The sequence below is a fragment of the Bos javanicus genome, chromosome Y (assembly GCF_032452875.1).
Source record: "Bos javanicus breed banteng chromosome Y, ARS-OSU_banteng_1.0, whole genome shotgun sequence".
Classification (NCBI taxonomy): domain Eukaryota; kingdom Metazoa; phylum Chordata; class Mammalia; order Artiodactyla; family Bovidae; genus Bos; species Bos javanicus.
In genome coordinates this window covers 6165584-6185109 of record NC_083898.1, presented here as the reverse complement: position 1 = coordinate 6185109, position 19526 = coordinate 6165584, and the positions used below count along the sequence as shown (strand labels likewise).

General features: G+C 38.2%; 1 protein-coding gene and 1 pseudogene across 1 annotated transcript; one reads left to right on the top strand and one right to left on the bottom strand.

Annotated features, from left to right (window-relative positions):
• The first annotated feature begins 424 nt into the window (after nucleotides 1-424).
• Nucleotides 425-1377, top strand: LOC133243823 (etoposide-induced protein 2.4 homolog; annotated as a pseudogene).
• A 7214-nt stretch (nucleotides 1378-8591) lies between these two features.
• On the bottom strand, nucleotides 8592-19526 carry LOC133243858 (RNA-binding motif protein, X chromosome-like). The gene is made up of 8 exons (XM_061410584.1): nucleotides 19387-19526; nucleotides 18758-18864; nucleotides 16298-16472; nucleotides 14504-14641; nucleotides 13236-13347; nucleotides 11935-12057; nucleotides 11770-11858; nucleotides 8592-11149 (listed from the first exon to the last, which is right to left on the bottom strand). Exons 1-8 carry the CDS (start codon nucleotides 19493-19495, stop codon nucleotides 10845-10847), a joined length of 1158 nt encoding a protein of 385 aa, XP_061266568.1. The 5' UTR covers nucleotides 19496-19526; the 3' UTR covers nucleotides 8592-10844.

The window sequence follows — 19526 nt, the reverse complement described above, 5'->3', positions numbered from 1 at the left end:
TTGCAGTAACTAATGTTACAAAAATTAAAACACGTAAGCAGTTACAGTCAACTAATAATCAGATGATAATCAGTTCAAATAAAGAATTACTACATTAACCAATGAGAGTACACATTTGAAAAGCATTACTGGAAATAAAGCATTATGATCGCTGCCATGAGAACGTGCTCCAGTGATTTAAAAAATGATTCATACACATGACAGTGATTTGTCACTTTCTGTACACTTATCAGAATAAATCAGCCATTTATTGTGATACAAAAATGTACACTGCAGTGCAGACACAGTGTCCCCTGCCCTGGGAATGCCTGGGTAGGAACTGGTGGCCAGGAGTGGAGTAGCTCAAAGGAGCCAGAGGCCAGTGGTGGATAAGGGTTGCAGCTGGAGCCAGAGCCAAGATAGAGAAGCTACTGAGTCCTTCATGATGAAATATTTGGGGAAACCTCTTTCTCTCCTTTCTGTAGTTGATAGTTTGGACAGTGAAGTGATGGCTGAATGTCACAACCTTTCTGCAGGACCTTGCCAGGGAAATCAGACTCTGTCTTGGGAATTTGTACCGTCTCAAAGTTGGATGCTCAAATTCAACAAAAGAGGGAGGAGTAGCATCAAAAAAGGGCAAGCAGTATCCTGGCTCAGGGGGAAGCCCAGAGCACAGAGAGGAAGCAGGAAAGTGAGCCAAATGTTGTTGGGAGAACTTTCCACTGCTGCACTTGTGATGCTGGAGTTTTCTGATTCAGTCTCCTCTTGTTTTATGGACTTTTCAGTCCTGTGCTTCAGTCAGTAGTGGCCCATATTATTGGTAATCCATCTCTACATGGAGATTTTTGGTCATAGCTGAAGTTCTTCAGCTCAGTGATCTCTCTTTGTGCTCCCCCACTTCATTCTCATCAATGTTGTGAACATGATTTGGTTCCAGGATTTAGCTGACCTGGCATTTGAGAGGTCAAGGAGGGAACCTCACCCATTGGCTAACAGCAGAGTAACTGCTGACATGCTCTTTAGCCTTTCACTGCAGTCTCTCTTCCTCCTCCAGGGTATGTTTGTCAGCCTCTTTACCATTCATTTTGGCCAGTTGCTTAGTCTCCTGCATACATCCCTTCTCTATTCACTTCCGTACCCATTATGTTGCTTTGAAAATCGTTGGTATTGCTTTGAAAATCATTGGTTCAATAAAGGAACTGGAATGCCCCAGCAATATCAACATAGAAAGAAACTGCCCTTACTACTTTGGATTTGGTTTACCCCTGGATTTCCATTGTAAGATGGCAATGCACTCTCCTGCATTGTGGCTGCCTCTTCTCTATCCTCTTTCTTTTGGTTGCCTTGCTCCACCTGTCAAACTCGCACTGGTCATCTGTTTTGCATAAGCTAATGTAAACCTTTTTGGGCTACTTTCTCACATTAACCCACCGTCACCATCTCCCACTGAGGCCAAAGTCTGTTCTTTATATGTCTGTTTCTTCTTTGCTGCCCTGCATGTTGGATGTTCAGCACCACCTACAAGGTCCTCAACTCCATATATTTGTGTTAACGGACAGTGTTTGTCTTTCTCTTTCTGACTTACTTCACGCAGTATAGTAGGCTCCACGTTCATTCCATCTCATTAGAACTGACATGGATGCGTTCCGTGTTAGAGCTGTGTAAGACACCGCTGTGTATGTGTACTCCAACTTCCTTATCCCTTCATCTGCTGATGGACACATAGGCTGCTTCCACGTCCTAGCTATTGTAAATAGTTCTACGCTGAAGACTGGGATACCCGTTTTTTACTATGTGCTTCTAGGGCATGTAAACGTTCACAGACACGCCCCCTGGGAACTGACTTGAAAGAATCAAGCTGTCTTTAGTGTTTTCGGGGAGGGTAAGTGTACATATCTCTGTCTCTCTCTGTTTTGCAAGGAACCCCCTCCCCCCAGCTTTTGAGACACTTACGATGGTGTGCCCCCCTTCACCTAAAATAGAAAACCGAAGAAGCTGCTTCACGTGAAGACCAATGGCCAGCATAGTTCTCTTGGACGGGAAAGTAGTGAAGAGTGGTCTGGTGCTGAAGTGGATCGAGAGTGAGACACCAGTAAACCTGAATTAATTGCAAAGGAAAAATAAAAAGCATCAGCTGCATGTGTGCGCGTATTGTTTGGGCAGGTCCTCAGGACAAACACTTCAGCTGCATGTAGGAGAGTCAGTCCACCGCGTGGGAATTACCAGTCCGTGGAGATTCGTAGAGGGGGCTAAGTCATATGTTGGGGTTGTGTCAGGGGGTGCAGTTCTTCCCGTGGGGTGGGGGTTGGGGAGGATGGAGAAGGAAGACGAGGGGCCCATTGACTGTGGGTCTGGCAGTTTTACAAGGGAAATGTGGATGTTCGTGGAAAGGGTCTGGTGAACAAGGGCCAGAGATTGAAACAGTGGAACGCAATTCTGTTGGAAGGTGGTGGCCCAGGTATCTTCTCTGTTGCCTATCATCAGACACTTTAATAAGAGTACAGAACAAGGGAAAAGCCTTAACATTGAACTCGCTATGAACCTCGAAGGCCACATGTGTATGAGTGTGTATATGAGTGCACGGTCAGCTTTGCTGAGAGTCCGCTTCCCAGAGCTGGGGTTCCGGGTAACATCTTAGGGGATCGTGTATAAGGTATATGGAGGGGGGCTGTGGCCTAGGGAGAAAGTGAGGGGTGGGAAGGCAGTGAGGATATTAGTTTCTGGCAAAAGTGACCAGGGGAAAAGAGAAAATGCAAGGAATCAGATAAAGGAAAACAGATCCCATCGTAGATGTTAGAGCTCATGTGAACTCTGTTATTTTTTCCAGGAACTCAGCTTCGGTACAGCGTGTCCAGGGGCAGAAGTGAGGGGAAAGAGGCTGTTAGGGCGAGCCTACGCAGCCATGTGCTCTGTGTCCCATGCTGCTACTGCTGCTGCTGCTGCTGCTGCTGCTGCTGCTGCTGCTGCTGCTGCAGCTCAGGGGTCAATATCCCTTTTTCCAGGAAGGCTTAAGGCCTTTGCCCAAGGCCCTCTGCCAGGCCAAGCTGTAGGAAAAACATTTTTCTCACCAGCCCTGTGGTGACAGTTTCTCTTCCTTGCGGGACGGCTCAGCACAGAATGTTTTCAACCACAAGGGAGCTGTCCTTCATCTAGGGCTTTGCCACTACTGTGTGGGCCAAGGGCCAGTGGGAACACCTGGAGCATATGGAGCTCACTGAAGGACTGGTCAGCACTTAGGGTGGTCCTTCTGAAGTAGATGACTGCTTTCTGGAATCGCGTCCACCTCTGGATTGAGCAAAAGACAGACTGGCACAAATGGAGTAGGCAGAGTTCGTCTGTCCCCCCACTGTTGTCCTCTCATCCCAGATAGAAGGGCTCCACCGTGGGCATGCCTGAGGGTGATGTCCCACATGAAGTTCTCACTCTACAACTTTTCTCCCTGAAGCAGCACCTCTTTTGAGGGCAAAGGGTAAAGTTCACAGGTTTTATGGATGTCCTCTTCACGGTGCCCTGCATGAGATCTCCTGCCCAGGGCCAGCTTTTGCATTTGAGCATGTACACCCCAGCTTTGCCCCTTCTACAGAGACGCATCTACAGCGCTAGAAGGCAAGGCTTGGCCGTCTCTGGGTGCTTTCTGAACAAGCAGCCCAGGAGACACTGGAAACAGGTCTTCTTACTCTCTGAATCTGTAAACGTCCAAGAATCCGTGGGGCTCCGGCAGGCTGGTACCTGTCTTTCCCAGCCCTAGTTCAAAACAAAACAAAGCAGAAACTATGGTGTGATAACTCTACAGCGGGTGTGAGATGGCATATCGGGGCATGGTTTTCGGGACCTTAGACTGGGCTCATTCTAGGGACTGCATGGCATTTACCCACATTCAGAAGTTTCCGTAAGGCATTGCAAAGAAGTTAAAGACAAGAAAAGTTTAGGACAGGGTCCCCCAGGGCCTAATATTTCCTGCCAGTGCTTCAGGACCAGGGCTGGCTTTAGCTCTAACCTGTCCTCGAGTGGAGTGCAGAGATAGTCTTCGTTGACTGGATGGATGGTCATCCTCTGGAGACTTGCCGTGACTTGTGTCCCAGGCTCTCTAGGGCTTTCACTTGGGCCCTAAAGTCTAGGTGCTCTTAGAGTTGACTGCACACTTGGACGTGTTGTGTAAGGTTTTCCTCCACCGAATAGCAGCTGCCAACTATCAACACCCCTTGAGAGTCCAGTGTGGACTGAGGCATTCTGTGCTCCAGGCAATCTAGTCAGACAGGTTTTAGATAGTTGGTCATTTTCAGGAACTGATTTCATGATCCCAATCCCTGCATCTCATGATTAGAAAAGCATTAAATCCCTTGGTAGTGACATCAGCTCTTTGACTACCGGAAAATCTTTTGTAAACTGAATATTTAATTGTATTGAACTCCCCTTCACCAGGGGCTTCCCTGGTGGCTCACTGCTTGCAATGCAAGAGACCTGGATTTGATCCCTGGGTCAGGAAGATCCCCTGGGTCAGGAAATGGTAAGCCACTCCAGAGAATTCCATGGACAGAGAAACTGCAGGTTACAGTCTATGGAGTCACAGAGTCTGACATGCCTGAACAATTAACACTTTCACTCTCCCCGTTACCAAAATATAACATATTGATCTCTCCTGACCCACCTCTTTGGAGCAGTCTCTCAGAGCTATCTGAGGTGCTGTCTCCTGCACTGCAGTCCTGATTTTGTTACAAATACAACCTGTAATTTTCAAGTTGTGCATCTTTGTAGTTGACAGAAATCTGAGTCTTACTTACTCATGAACAAAATTAAATGTTAAGTTGTATAGCTAAAATTCTGTTTTGTGGCATAAATGTCTTTTTCAGTGACTACCATGTAGTTACTTTTTAGCATGTGAGATGAGTGCCATTGTGTGGTAGTTTGAGCATTCCTTGGCATTGCCTTTCTTTGGGATTGGAAAGAAAACTGACCTTCTCCAGTCCCGTGGCCAGTGCTGAGGTTTTCCAGTAGTCTTGTATGGATGTGAGAACTGGACTGTGAAAAAACTGAGCCCCCAAGAATTGATGCTTTTGAACTGTGGTGTTGGAGAAGACTCTTGAGAGTCCCGTGGACGGCAAGGAGATCCAACCAGTCCTGGGTGTTCTTTGGAAGGAATGATGGTGAAGCTTAAACTCCAGTACTTTGGCCACCTCATGCGACGACTTGACTCATTGGAAAAGACTCTGATGCTGGGAGGGATTGGGGGCAGGAGGAAAAGGGGACAATAGAGGATGAGATGGCTGGATTGCATCACGGACTCAGTGGATGTGGGTTTGGGTGAACTCCGGGAGCTGGTGATGGACAGGGAGGTGTGGCCTGCTGCAATTCACGGGGTCGCAGAGTCCGACATGACTGAGCGACTAAACTGAACTGAACCATGCAATTAAATGACAGTAAAACTAAGGAGGTTTTAGTTGTTACAACAGGCAGATAGCTATGAGAACAGAAATGGAGACAGTGGCCATGAGGCAGGAAATTATTCGTCCTGTAAACAGCAGGGGTCCATAGGTAGACAAAAGCAGGAATGTCCAGACTGACAGGAATTCACACGTTTTCAATGATAAGTGTCCCAAAGCCAGCAAAGAAATGTGGGGAATGGAAGGAATCTCATTCACATGTCAAGTGAAAGTGAGGTGAAGTCGCTCAGTTGTGTCTGACTCTTCGTGACCCCATGGACTGCAGCCCACCAGGCTCCCCTGTCCCTGGGAGTCTCCAGGCAAGAATACTGGAGTGGGTTGCCATTTCCTTCTCCAATATTCACATGTAACATATTGCTTATTTTGCTTTCATTACAAAAAGGTTAGCCTTGCAAAAAAGAAATACTAGATCATGCATCAACACCATGACACTTCTGATTTAAGCTAAATAAAGACAATGGTCCCTCCTCCCCTCAGGAGACTGGAGCTGGGATGAAAATCAGGGAAAGGACCTCCAAAATCCTTCCCCCTTTTGGTTTGTATGCCCTTCATAGCTGGTTTACCAAAGAAGTGCTGAGTAGCACCTCCTCACCTACCTGCCTATTCTCCCTCTAAGGACAAACCCTTGCTTAACTAAAACACTCATTTTACTTAACTTCCTATCTTGAAATTCTCTTTGCAATAAGGCAAGAACCTTAAACTCACTGGGAACAAGATTATTTATTCATGAAGAAGGAACAAATATAGCTTAACAACTAGTAGGAAACTTTTTTTTTCATTAATAGGAGAGACTGATTTACCTTAGAAGTCACCAAATTGAGAGTATTTTTAGAGGTAAAAGCAAAAGTATCTTTAACAACTTAGCAGAAATTACAACAATTCAAAGTTTAATGGAGTATTACTCAGCCATTAAAAAGAATACATTTGAATCAGTTCTAATGAGGTGGATGAAACTGGAGCCTATTATACAGAGTGAAGTAAGCCAGAAAGAAAAACACCAATACAGTATACTAATGCATATATATGGAATTTAGAAAGATGGTAACAATAACCCTGTGTTTGGCAAAACTAATACAATTATGTAAAGTTTAAAAATAAAATAAAATTAAAAAAAAAAAAGAAAGAAAGAAACAGTGATGTATAGAACAGTCTTATGGACTCTGTGGGAGAGGGAGAAGGTGGGAAGATATGGGAGAATGGCATTGAAACATGTATAATATCACGAATGAAACAAGTCGCAAGTCCAGGTTCGATGCACGATACTGGATGCTTGGGGCTGGCGCACTGGGATGACCCAGAGGGATGGTATGGGGAGGGAGGAGGGAGGAAGGTTCAGGATGGAGAACACATGTATACCTGTAGCGGATTCATCTCGATATTTGGCAAAACTAATACAATATTGTAAAGTTTAAAAAAAAAAAAAGTTAACAGTTAGGACTGGACAAGGAACAGACTGGTTCCAAATCAGGAAAGGAGTATGTCAAGGCTGTATACTGTCATTCTGCTTAATTTATATACTGAGTACATCATATGAAATGTCAGATAAGCTGGAGTCAAAAGATTACTGAGAGAAGTATCAATAATCTCAGATGACACCACCCTTATGGCAGAAAGCAAAGAGGAATTCAAGAGCCTCATAATGAACATGAAAGAGGAGAGTGAAAAAGCTGGCCTAACATTCAACATGCAAAAAGCGAAGATCATGGCATCTGGTCCCACAAGCTTCATGGCAAATAGATGAGGAAAATATGCAAACAGTGACAAGCTTTACTTTCTTGGGCTCCAAAAACAACTGCAGATGGTGACTGTATCCATGAAATTAAAAGACAGTTGCTCTTTGGAAGGAAAGATATGATAAACAGCATATGATAGATAGGTATGATGGACAGCATACTAAAAAGAAGGGACATTACTTTGTTGACAAAGGTCCATCTAGTCAAAGTTACTTTTCCAGTAGTCATGTATGGATGTGAGAGTAAGACCATAAAGAAGGCTGAGTGCCAAAGAATTGATGCTTTTGAGCTATGGTGTTGGAGAAGACTCTTGAGAGTCCCTTGGATTGCAAGGACATCCAACCAGTCCATCCTAAACCACATCAGTCCTGGGTGTTCATTGGAAGGACTGATGATGAACTTGAAACTCCAATACTTCGGCCACCTGATGTGAAGAGCTGACTCAACTGAAAAGACCCTGATGCTAGGAAATACTGAGGGCAGGAGAAGGGGACAACAGAGGAAGAGATGGTAGGATGCCATCAGTGACTTGATGGATATGAGTTTGAGCAAGCTCTGGGAGTGGGTGATAGATAGGAAAGCCTGGTGTGCTGCAGTCCATAGGATTGCAGAGTGGAACATGACTCAGCGACTGAGCTGAACTGAAAGTTTAATTCCTCGGAGTGGAAGAAGAAAACAGGGATACAGACCAAATAATAAAAGTGTGTCCTTAAATGATGGCCAGCTTATGCAGGAAATTGAATACTGTAAGTTATTTTTAATAAAATATCACTTAAATTAAAGAACTTTAAACAAAAAGAACACCCATTTATTAATTGCAATACACATAAAATTTCATTCAAAACCTAAGCATTAAACATTACTTTAGGAATGGAGCTAACAGGGCTTCCAGGTGGCTAACTCTTAAAGAATCTGCCACCGAAAAAAATCCAGCATAACCAAACACAAGTAAACAGGAAAATGTCATTAACAACTGATGTAATAAGGGCCTTTAGTGAGAATCTGTCAGGTTCTAAATAGAGTCTGAATATAATGAAAGATGGGCGGGAAATTCTAAAACATTAAAGTCACTTTTGCCCTAATTCATTGATAAATGTAAAGCAATGTCAGTCAAAACTCCAATGGCTTATGGAACTATATAAAGGAAACAGCCAGAAAAATAAAAGATAAAATTGAACAATAATAGAGTTACTTCCGAAGTAATGTGCTACATGGCAATACATAGCAGAAAATTTCATTAAGAGAAGTAGAAACAAGAGCTGAGAAAAAGATGTGCATACTTTTTAACTTTTATGCTAGTTTTTACTGGAAAAATTGGTGTTTCACTAAGAAATGAAAATAATTCTATCATATATCACAGTAAGAAAAAAAATAATAGAGTAGGTATAAAAAGCCAAACTAACACTTTTAGAAAGTTATGTAACACTTTAATTTCAAGATAAAAATTCCTAACACAAAGTACTAAAAGTTTACAATACATACAGAACTAATGAAAAATCACAAATGGAAAGTTTTCTCTAACACAAAAACATCAAATAAAAACAAGCAACATACAAGAAGATAACCCCTTTAAGTCAAGACAGTTTCAAGGACTTTTTTCCACTTTTAGATGATTTAAAATTCATAGTTACTAAACACTAAACAAATTATGCCTTTATATTCAGCATACACAGCAAAGCCTGGGATACAGAGTTCTATATCAACATACAGAAGAAGAATACTTCGTTGTGCAGGTTTTTTAACACTGTTTCTAAAGCAACTTGATATTCTTTATTACTAAAAACCAGTTTAATGGCTAGGGTCAACAGAAAGGTACAACATTTCTTACATCAGGAGCATTTTCAACAGGGAATTTTACATTTCTGGGTTAACTGCCATTTTCAAATTAAGCCAACTACAGGAACCTTCAGGTCAAACTGATTTTAAAAACAGTAACTCATTACACATAAACTGTAGAGAAATTTAGTTATAGTTGAAATTTACTTTTTATTCTCTGTACTACAGACAACAAATTCATTTTTGTCGAATGAACACTTTAACAGGATAGGCCTTTAACTTTGGTTATAATTTTCAGAGTTTACTCTTTAACATGCTCAAAAACAGAATCTTTATAGCAATGTTTGGGAGAAATTATTTTCTAGGTTGCCATTCTCATATACTCACGAATGTTGTCACTATTATAACAAGATATCCTGTCAAGGATCTTTCTGTTGCTCAAAGTTTCCAGGGTAGGTAATACAGACACTATCATAATGGATTCATAGGAAATAATTAGAAATTATGCTAGGAAGTTTATATTCTTATTCAGTCCTCACAAATACTACAGCACAACTAAATGAAAGTTATGCTTTCATAATGTCTAGCATCAAAATAGCAGTTTGAGATCAGGTTGCAATTTCAGAAGTTACCAATCTAACTACTTAAAAAATATCCTGTTCTTTCTCAGCTTTGTACTAGGATCAGTAACTTACTGCTTACTTTGTTCCTGCTTACCTGGACAGTGTTGCCTTGAACTTCATGTAAATATCAATGTCACTTTCATGCACTATCCTTTGTCTTGAAAATGTATTCAACTATGCCTTTGACTTCTAACATTTGGAACAATCCTAAGAAATTTCTTAATCTGTCTTCTGAGTTTGCCTCAAATATTGTTAATTGAACCTTTAAAAAGTAAATTTCCCCTAATTTGCTGTTACTTTAAAAGGAAATTGCAAATCTCTCCACTAATTTTGCCAATTCCATTTGTCCTGCAGCTCTTATACTTGTTTCTTAATAAAAAGTTGATGTATTATTATTGATACCTAAATCTACCTATAAAAACCCTTAACTTTCCTTATAGATAAGCCTATACTTTTGGGTTAGATCAAGTACTCCAAAATGAAGTTAAAATCATCATTACTTAAAACACTGCCTTTCCAACAAATCTAGAACTATTTACTTTCATTAAGATACATACTCAGAATACTTAACTAGTTCAATCTCAACTTAGGTACAAATTGTTTTCTTTTTAATCATGGCACTTTTGTCATTAGCCACTTGAATGGCTAAGAAAATTGATACTTAACTTTAGACTTAAACATTTTAGTCATATATCTAAATTTTCTTCTGATTTATACTATTGTTTTAAAAAGTTGGACACATCATTTCAGTAAAGACGCAAACATCACTTTCAGGTTTTTTAGAGACTTGTCAAACCTTTTATACACTGCTTTCAAAAATAGCATGTAATATTTGTTAACCTAAATAGAAAGCAGGTACAGCTTGCAATGGAGAAATACCGTATTGCTTAATTCTGAATGCATTCATGTGCAAAGACACAAAGGGAAACTTTAAGCAAACAGCACAATTCACCCTCCAAACAAGTGTTTTTATGCTTGTTTAACGCACCAGTAAAATAAACAGTGGCATTTCGCAAAACACACTCTGAAAATTTAGACATTAAATTAAAAATTTTTAACTTCTATTTTTCAATTAGCAGACAACTATGAAATTACTTTGAGTAACTCTATTTTTCAACTTATCTGAATGATTCTATTTTTCAATTTATCTGAAAATTCATGGAGGGTAAAGTTTACAGCTCTTCCCTCCAAAGCCAATGCTTTTTTCTTCAGCAGTACTCAAGTATGAATTAAAACAGAAACTCACACAAAATTTTCCCATGCCAAGAAAACATGGTATGTGAGTATTATTTTTAGTATCTGTTTCGGCCTACTCTTTCAGATCGGTTTCCCCCATGACCTCCCCTGGAAGCCTCATAACCTGAGCTACTGTATGACTCATGAGGAGCAGGGTACACCCTATCCTTGGAGGATGGAAATCCTTGTTCTTGTCTTCCACCACGGTCACGACCACTTAAGTATGTATCACTTCGGCTGCATGAGTAACTTTTCTGCCCTCCTCCATTTCTATCTCTTGTACTGCTATAATCGTCATAGTGACGACCTCTGCCGTAACTCAGAGGTGGACCTCTTCCTGATACAGCACCGTGGGAGCCCCCTGTGAAATTAATAATTGATAAAATTATAAAATTTTCCCATTACTACTATAACATGACTATAAAGTACTAAATCTTTCAAAGGCTAGCCTTTATCTGCCTCTGTGGTGAAGATATGAATTAGTAGCCATGGTGAAGGGGCTTTCACATTTATTTAAAAAGAGCAGTATTTTTTAGCTCCAGTGGTTGAGAAGGCAATGGCAACCCACTCCAGTGTTCTTGCCTGGAGAATCCCAGGGACAGGGGAGCCTGGTGGGCTGCCATCTATGGGGTTGCACAGAGTCGGACATGACTGAAATGACTTAGCAGCAGTTTAAAGTAAATATTAATTTTTTGGAAAAGACTAAAATTTTGAACTTCATAATGTTCCTATGCTTCATACTCTTAATAGCACTTTTGTTTTTAAAAATGTTACAGTAATTTTTGTGATTAAAAAATGTAAGCTGCCAAATTACCCTTCATATCATTTTAAATGACTGATCAAAACTAATTCAAACCAATCAATTAGGTAGAAATTACTTTTTTTTCCCCCTGAGAAATTAGAAGTAAACTTGAGTAAATGATGTAGATCTAGCATGTCAATTCTAATTCTGTCCTTTCTGAGTTGTAACTGTACTCTTACCATAACTCCTATATGAATCCCTGTAAGAGCCTCCACTTCGATGTTCAGAATAATCTCTATCACGGCTTCCACCATAGCCATCATGATCACTAAATTTAAGAGAATTAATGTTAAAGAAAAAATTTCCGTAAGTTATTTGATTAGAAACAGAATTGTTTATAGTACCTATGTCCTCTAGAGGAATGATCATCCCAAGAACTTGAATGGCCATAATCATGGTATGCATAGTCTCTAGATGGTGGAGCATAATTCTTGGTGTCTCGCGAACTTGGATCTCTGCCTGAGTAACTTAAAACAAACAAACAAAAATAAATGAAAAGAATTCATACTGAATTCATACAGACAAAAAAAGTTTTAAATTCAAAGGATCTCAATATACTTTTCTTCAAGGAAGATATATAATGATGAACAAGAATGTAAAACACTGCTTAACATCATTATTTTTTTAGGAAGAAAAAAGTTTTTCAATCTGAATGAGACACCTACTCTGCACCTAGTAGACAGGCTAACCCTAATATAAAGCATCAGGTGTTGGTGAGCATGCAGAAATCCTGTGTGTGCACAGTAAATAGAAAGCTGTGTCAGACTCTTAGTGACCTTGTGGACTGTAGCCCACCAGGCCCCTCTATTGATGGGATTTTTCAAGCAAGAATATGGAGTAAATTGCTGTTTTCTCATCCAGGGTATCTTCCCCACCTTGGGATTGAATCTGAGTCTCTTGCATTGGCAGGTGGGCTCTTAGCACTGCACCACCAGTGCAGTTATGGAGAAGATGAATGGTTCCTTAAAATACTGAAAATACTGTATGACCCAGGAATTCCAATTCAGAGTTTACACTCTGAATTGAAAGCAGGTACTCCAATGTTTGTACGCTTTAACCATAAAGATGGATAAACAAACAATGTTAACTATACATATAATGGTAGTTTAACCCCCACTCAAAAACTGAAGTACTGATTCATGCTTCAGCAAGGATTATCTTTGAAAACACTCACACTAATGGAAAAGCCACATATTAAAGGTCACATATTGTTAAGGCTTCCATGTGGCTCAGTTGGTAAAGCATCTGACTGCAATATGGAAGACCAGGGTCCAATCCCTCAGGAAGATCCTCTGGAGAATGGAATGGCTACCCACTACAGTATTCTGGCCTGGAGAACTCCATGGACAGTGGGGCCTGGCAGGCTACAGTGAACGTATGATATATTCAGGATTAGGTAAATTTACAGACACATGACGTAGGTGGGTGTCTCCTAGGGACACGGGGGGATAAAAATGGGAGCAACTGCTTATAGATTTTGTTTTGGGGTGATGAAATGTTTTGGAACTGAACAGAGATAGCGGTTGCAGAATTCTGAGTAGTTTAAATGCCACTGAACTGTTCACTTTTAAAATTTTGTTAGATACATTTTACCTCAACAAAATTAACTATGACTTAAAAATTCATGTATTTTATTTTTCTTTACCTGTCTTTAGTAGCATAACCATAATCTCTTGGTGACACATAGTTATCTCTCCGAGAAGACACTGGCTGTCTACGAGGACCTCCTCTGTAATTTTCTCTCCGCAATACTGGACCTTTAATTTAAAAATGCTCACATAAGTATCTCAGAATTGAGAGTAATATTTCAAAGAAAAATTCGAAAGACTGGTGTGTCTCCTCTCTCCAAAACAATTGAAAAAAAATACTTATAAAATCCGATTCATGCACATTTAGCTTGCTTTATAAATGTAATTTCTGAACATTTTATTTCCTGACATCTTCTGCTCCCTGTACATTTTGGATAATCTTTAAATTACAAGTAATAGAATCTCTCAAACTTTGAGTAAAGTCTAATTATTTTTTTGAAACTATTTTCACAGGTTCAATCACAAAGTAGTTGATTTTTTCCTAATGTTGATAAATTTAACATAAACTGCAACCTGAATTACTGACCTTTCCAAATGATAGTACTATTGAGTTCAACTACTTATTAGCAATAAAGGGCTCATTTGAAAAATGCTACCTCTTCCAAAACAGGAAAACTATTTACTGTAAATAATACTCACTTCTTGTGCTAATTCTTACTAATTCCTGGTGGTCAGACTTCTCTTGTTTTGTTTGCTCACTAGGCTAATAATCTAATGAAACTTTAGGTGTCTAAGCTTCTTTTGTATTTTGAAATCAATACCATAATACACTTAGCTTCATTAATATTCTATACATAAAAATGACAATTTGATAATGATTCAAAGTTTTTAGCTGTATCAAGAGCAAACAATGTAAAAATATGTTAAGAATCCAAACTACAGTTAATATGACAAGTTTCAGTTACTGTTTATAATTACATGAACCAGGTAGCCAATATAACATAGCTAAACTACTCTACATTCCAAATCGCTGACTCATAGGATATTAGTTTTCATGAAAATACTTGATCTTGAAACCACGTGAAAAATCCTACTAAGCAGCAAATGTTAGCAACTTCAAAAAAAAAAAAAAAAACCCAAGGAATTCTCTAGCAAGCATAGATTTAAAAGAAATGTCTTCCCCACTTCTATGTTAATCACCTACCACACATCTATAATTAGATGCTAAAGAATTATTTTTCATCCACAAATCAGCTAGTGATCAACAAACATGTGCATGTAATTCTCTTTTCATTTTGCTTCTTAAAGTTAAGGATTGATTTTTAAATAGCTCACGTTTACTAACTACTCAGAAACAATAGTCTCTGTATTATATAACGTTTACCTCGTCCTCTCATTCCACTACTGCTTCGCCCTTGAACAGAAGGAGCAGATCTTTTAGGAGAAGGACCTTGAGACGGTCCTTTTTTAACTGGATAGGGTCCTCTTGAAGAGCTCGTGTTGAGACTACATCCATTATCACCTGTATTTCAATGCAATTTTTTAGGTAGAGTAAACATTCTTAAAGTTTAAGTTTTGCTTACTGTTTATAGATCTTTAATAAAGAACTACCATTGCCTTCAGCATTTGTATTTGTCTAAACCAATAAAACTATTTCCTCATGTGATACATCAGTTAGTACAATTCAGTCAGTTTGAAAAATTTATGAAATGATTAAAGAACCACTGCTGTGATAGTAGTCTGAAGAGAATAGAGGAGGTGGAGAAAAACCAGGATAAAATAAAATTTTAAACACACTGGGAGGAAAATAATTCATACAATTCTGGTGTCAAAAAAGCTTTTAAAAATGTAACACAATAGGTGTTATGTCAAAACAATAAAAAAAATATGCACCTAAAAATATAAAAAACTCCTTTTATAGGAAAAAATGCAACCTCTCCAACAACCTTGGATCATTTAGTAACCTAGTACGTATTTACTTGGAGTAAAAACAAAAAACCCTGCTTTTAAGTGAATCCACACAGATCTGCTTTGTTCAAGGATCAACCTTTACTGTTAATTTTTCAAGGAAAAGGCTATGTTCTGTTCAACTCTAATAGTATTTAAGAATGCATGGTAAGTAATGAAATCTTTTTATCTAACTAGAAAAATGTTTACAGATATATTCCAGTTACACTTGGGAGAGTACACTTTGCAGAATATGAGCTAGTAAACTTTTCTCATCTCCTGAGAAAATAACAGAACTGTGTGATCTTATAATGAACACACCCTGTAACAGAACTTTTAAAAATATTTTCTAAAAAATCACACATCTGGTTGTCAAAAACAGAAGTGAAATGTTTTATTTTTCAAGATTGGTTATTGTTAGTAGAGGAGACAAAGTTTGTTAGATATATGGAAGTTTATGAACGGAAAGTGCCTCCCTTCTTTCTTACCAAGTAAAAACTTCTTTGAAAATATTTCATAATACCATTTGCAGTAACTCACTGTTCTCTAACACACACAAACATGCATATGTATGTACATATATGTAATTATACATACAAAACAGAGGCTTTTACATCTGTATCAAAGACAACTTTTCCAAAATGCAAATTTTATTACAACAGAACCCAGGAACAAAAGCACCATATCAAAATGACAGTGGAGAATTGCATAGAGTTGTCTGCACATACATGCTCAAGACAAACACTACAAGGTCAGTCCAAAAATACACAATGTTCACCCCTGAACTGTGTTATCTGTTATGTAATCTTCAAAGTTCTCCAGTACTTTTTACAATACAGTAGGACTACTCTGAGAGTATATAAATGTCTTTTTAATAGTTTAAATAAAGTTATTTGCCAAAATTGGAAAATTCTAATGTATGATCAACAGCAATGAATTGTGTAGAAAAACTGTTAAAGAGGCATCAATAACAATGGTAAAAAAAAGAATAAAATTTAAGCCATTTCCCTGTAAGATGATGAACTTTTTTTGCACATAAGTAATTTTATAACTACAACAATTCTTTACAACTTAGAAATAATTCTGATTATCAATAATGGTAATTTTCTCATTTAATATATTCTTGTAGATTATTCTTCTCATTAACAATGCAATAGAAATTGAGATTTACTAGATGTTCAAACTTAACAGTTTTTCAGTGCTATGGCGTCCTTGTATTTTAATACATTACCAAAGTTTCCTCCATGAGACATACGCCCTCTTGCTCCACCAGATCCTCCTCTTTCCCATCTCAGATTTCTTGGATGGCCCCTGTTTCTTGCAGGGGGTTGCAGTTTCTGTCTACCACCACTTTCAAAAGATGGTTTATTGGCTTGTTCTACTTTAATTGTTTTTCCATCCAAAAACTATAAGATTAAGTACAACATCAGTAATGTTACATAAATTTTAACTTATTATTGCAATGAATTAAATCAGTATTTTTCCCCAAAGCAAACGTTTTTTTCCTGAAATGACTGTGCTCTTCAATATGATGAACATGACTTAATTGGCAATTGCCTTTCCTAAGTCATCCAACACAAAGCGTATGTATTTCCTATTAGAACTTCCTGAACGGTTCTCTGGTATTAAATGATGAGTATCTCTCCTTTACCATGAAAAAGCACACATTTTTATTTTCTATAACATGCTTCATTTTAGTAAATTTTCCATTTAAAATTTCAGTTTCCCAAGGGTATGTAAAAGTATGCCTATTACTTATTCAAAATAATTGTTCCTATCATAATTATATTTTAGCATTTGTTCTATTAGACACAAACATAAATTTTCTCAATATAACTGCTGCTCTGTATTTACTCTAGTTCTAATAATTTTCTTCATTTTTCTTTTTTAAAAATAGAACCTTTATTTGGCCATTAACATTTCTTGCCTTATACAACTGTTTTATTTTCTGTTCCCAGGGGGTTACTGACCGTAATGCTACTTCGTATTTTTCAGAAATGCTTAAATTTAATCTTCCAATATCTGCCTTAATATTTTACAGAGACCAAAAGGAGTTTTGAAAACCTAATAGGAATCATACTATATAGACTCTTGTTATTTCACATTATTTTTGGAAAACAATTTTAAATCCTAAATTTCCACCAGGACTTCTGGCTGAAATGGCCTCTAGATCAATATAATCATCCTCAAAAGCCATTTTCCCCTCATCTTAGGGTCTCATTTTCTATATCTTGGTTCAAAATATTTTCCACAAATTCATGCAGTGTCTCTTTCCCAACTCAGGATTTAGCAAATATTCCTAGATATACTGAAAAAAATAGTATTCACCACCCGATGAGCTCCACCAAAATTACTACTTTATTTTCCTTAACATTTCTGCGTGTAAAATTAATGTTTCTATTTGTACGTTTTTTCCCTTCACCCAGAACGCCAGTGCTTAAGAAAATAAATATTTTGTCTCATCCACAACCATTAATCAGCTAACTAAATTCAATCAATGCCTCGCAATATAACACCTATTGAATAAAAATTACTCAAGTGTAATTTCAGATTACATGTTCCAGTGCTTGACAACTAGAACAAATAAAAAAAAAAAAAAAAAAAGAGGAATTAGTTACCATCAAGTATTCTCAAGGAAAATTTATCTCTGTGACCCAAAGCTGAGTCAAACTTAACTTTTAGGTACTACCATATCTGAAAAATTAAAGGACAAGGGTCAACATGTGTCACATGTGTGAAATATACTAGAACCGTAACTGTAGATAATAGGGAATTAATGTATTTGCACTAAGGGAATGTAGAAGTTCCAGAGATAATTTAACAACAGGATATCATGAGTACAAAAGCCTATTACCCACAATATAAAATGGGGGAGATACAGACTTCCTTTTTATTTAATGTAACAATCCACAGACGGGGCACATCCTGGAGCAAACACAGTGCTCCATAGCTAGCTAAAGAAATGGGATGGGGAGGGAAGTGGGAGGGAGATAACATTTGTATGCTTATGGCTAATTCATGCTGATACACGGCAGAAACCAACACAATACTGTAAAGCAATTCTCCAATTTTTTAAAAAAGTTCAGCTTCTACGGGACAAATTTTTATTCCTAACACTGATACACTGAAGAGTGACTTAAATAGAAAATGCCAAGACTTAAAATACAGTATGAAATACGGGGAGAGTGCTGAAGGTTAAAACCTATTTGTATTTACACCTGAATGTTAATAGAAGACAGATTTAATCTGTTTTGTTAATGCTGGTATTAACTTCAATCTCTTCCCAACCAGAGGAACTAGTATTTATGTGACAAAAAGGAGTGAAGCCTTACAAAGCATTATACTACTGTAACAATAAAGAAATCTATGCTGCTGCTGCTAAGTCACTTCAGTCGTGTCCGACTCTGTGCGACCCCATAGACGGCAGCCCACCAGGCTCCCCTGTCCCTGGGGTTCTCCAGGCAAGAACGCTGGAGTGGGTTGCCATTTCCTTCTCCAGCGCATGAAAGTGAAAAGTGCAAGTGAAGTCACTCAGTCGTGTCAAACTCTGCAACCCCATGGACTGCAGCCCACCAGGCTCCTCCGCCCATGGGATTTTCCAGGCAAGAGTACTGGAGTGGGGTGCCATTGCCTTCTCCAAAAGAAATCTATAAATAGTATTAAATGAAGAACATACATTATTAAGACTTACCTTTCCATTCATTTCTTTGGCAGCATCCTTTGCATCTGCGGGGCTCTCAAAAGTAATGAAAGCAAAGCCTCTCGACTTGTTTGTGTTCCGATCCTTTATCAAGAGAACTGTAATACACGTAAATCTTTTAAATTTAAAATGTCACATAAAATTGAACTTTACTATTTTCAAAATTATCACTCCTTTGACAATTTCTCATAAGACCCTTTAACATACTTGAATGTTACCAACATAGTACAAACTTTTGAAAGTTACTTAAAAACAAAAATCTATATATCGTTTTATACATGATATAAAAATATCACATAATTTGATTTTTATATATTATTCCTAGTATTCTAAAAATGAACAGTAAATCTCAATAATTCTACTATTACCATGTCTTATTCTCTTTCACATCCCAGGACCACTAGTACATTTTAAAGGCACTGTTTTCTTCCCTTTTCAGTAAGAGGAGACCCTTTCACTGACTGCCAAGTACTTGCCCAATTAAAAAAACAAAAACCTGAAACTACTCATAGTTGTCCATGGATATATATCAAGTAGACATTTGCTTTAAAGAGTTACGTATGTTGATTCTAGAGTTCGAGTCAGTTCAGTCGCTCAGTCATATCCGATTCTAGAGTTACCTGCCACAATGTGACCATATTTCCCAAATTCAGCTTCAAGAGACTCCTCCGTTGTTTCAGCACTGAGGCCTCCTATTAACAGTTTTCCAGGCCGATCTGCTTCCATCATTTTACTGTTAGGTGGCAAAAAATATACCAAA

What these genes read in the sequence shown, in the direction of transcription:
- LOC133243858 (XM_061410584.1), bottom strand. Translation starts at nt 19,495, where the DNA reads ATGATGGAAGCAGATCGGCCTGGAAAACTGTTAATAGGAGGCCTCAGT. An exon ending in GTCTCATGGAGGAAACTTTG is followed by an intron (nt 14,642 to 16,297) that starts GTAATGTATTAA and finishes ATTGAAATACAG; the next exon opens with GTGATAATGGATGTAGTCTC. An exon ending in TAGTGGAATGAGAGGACGAG is followed by an intron (nt 13,348 to 14,503) that starts GTAAACGTTATA and finishes TTTAAATTAAAG; the next exon opens with GTCCAGTATTGCGGAGAGAA.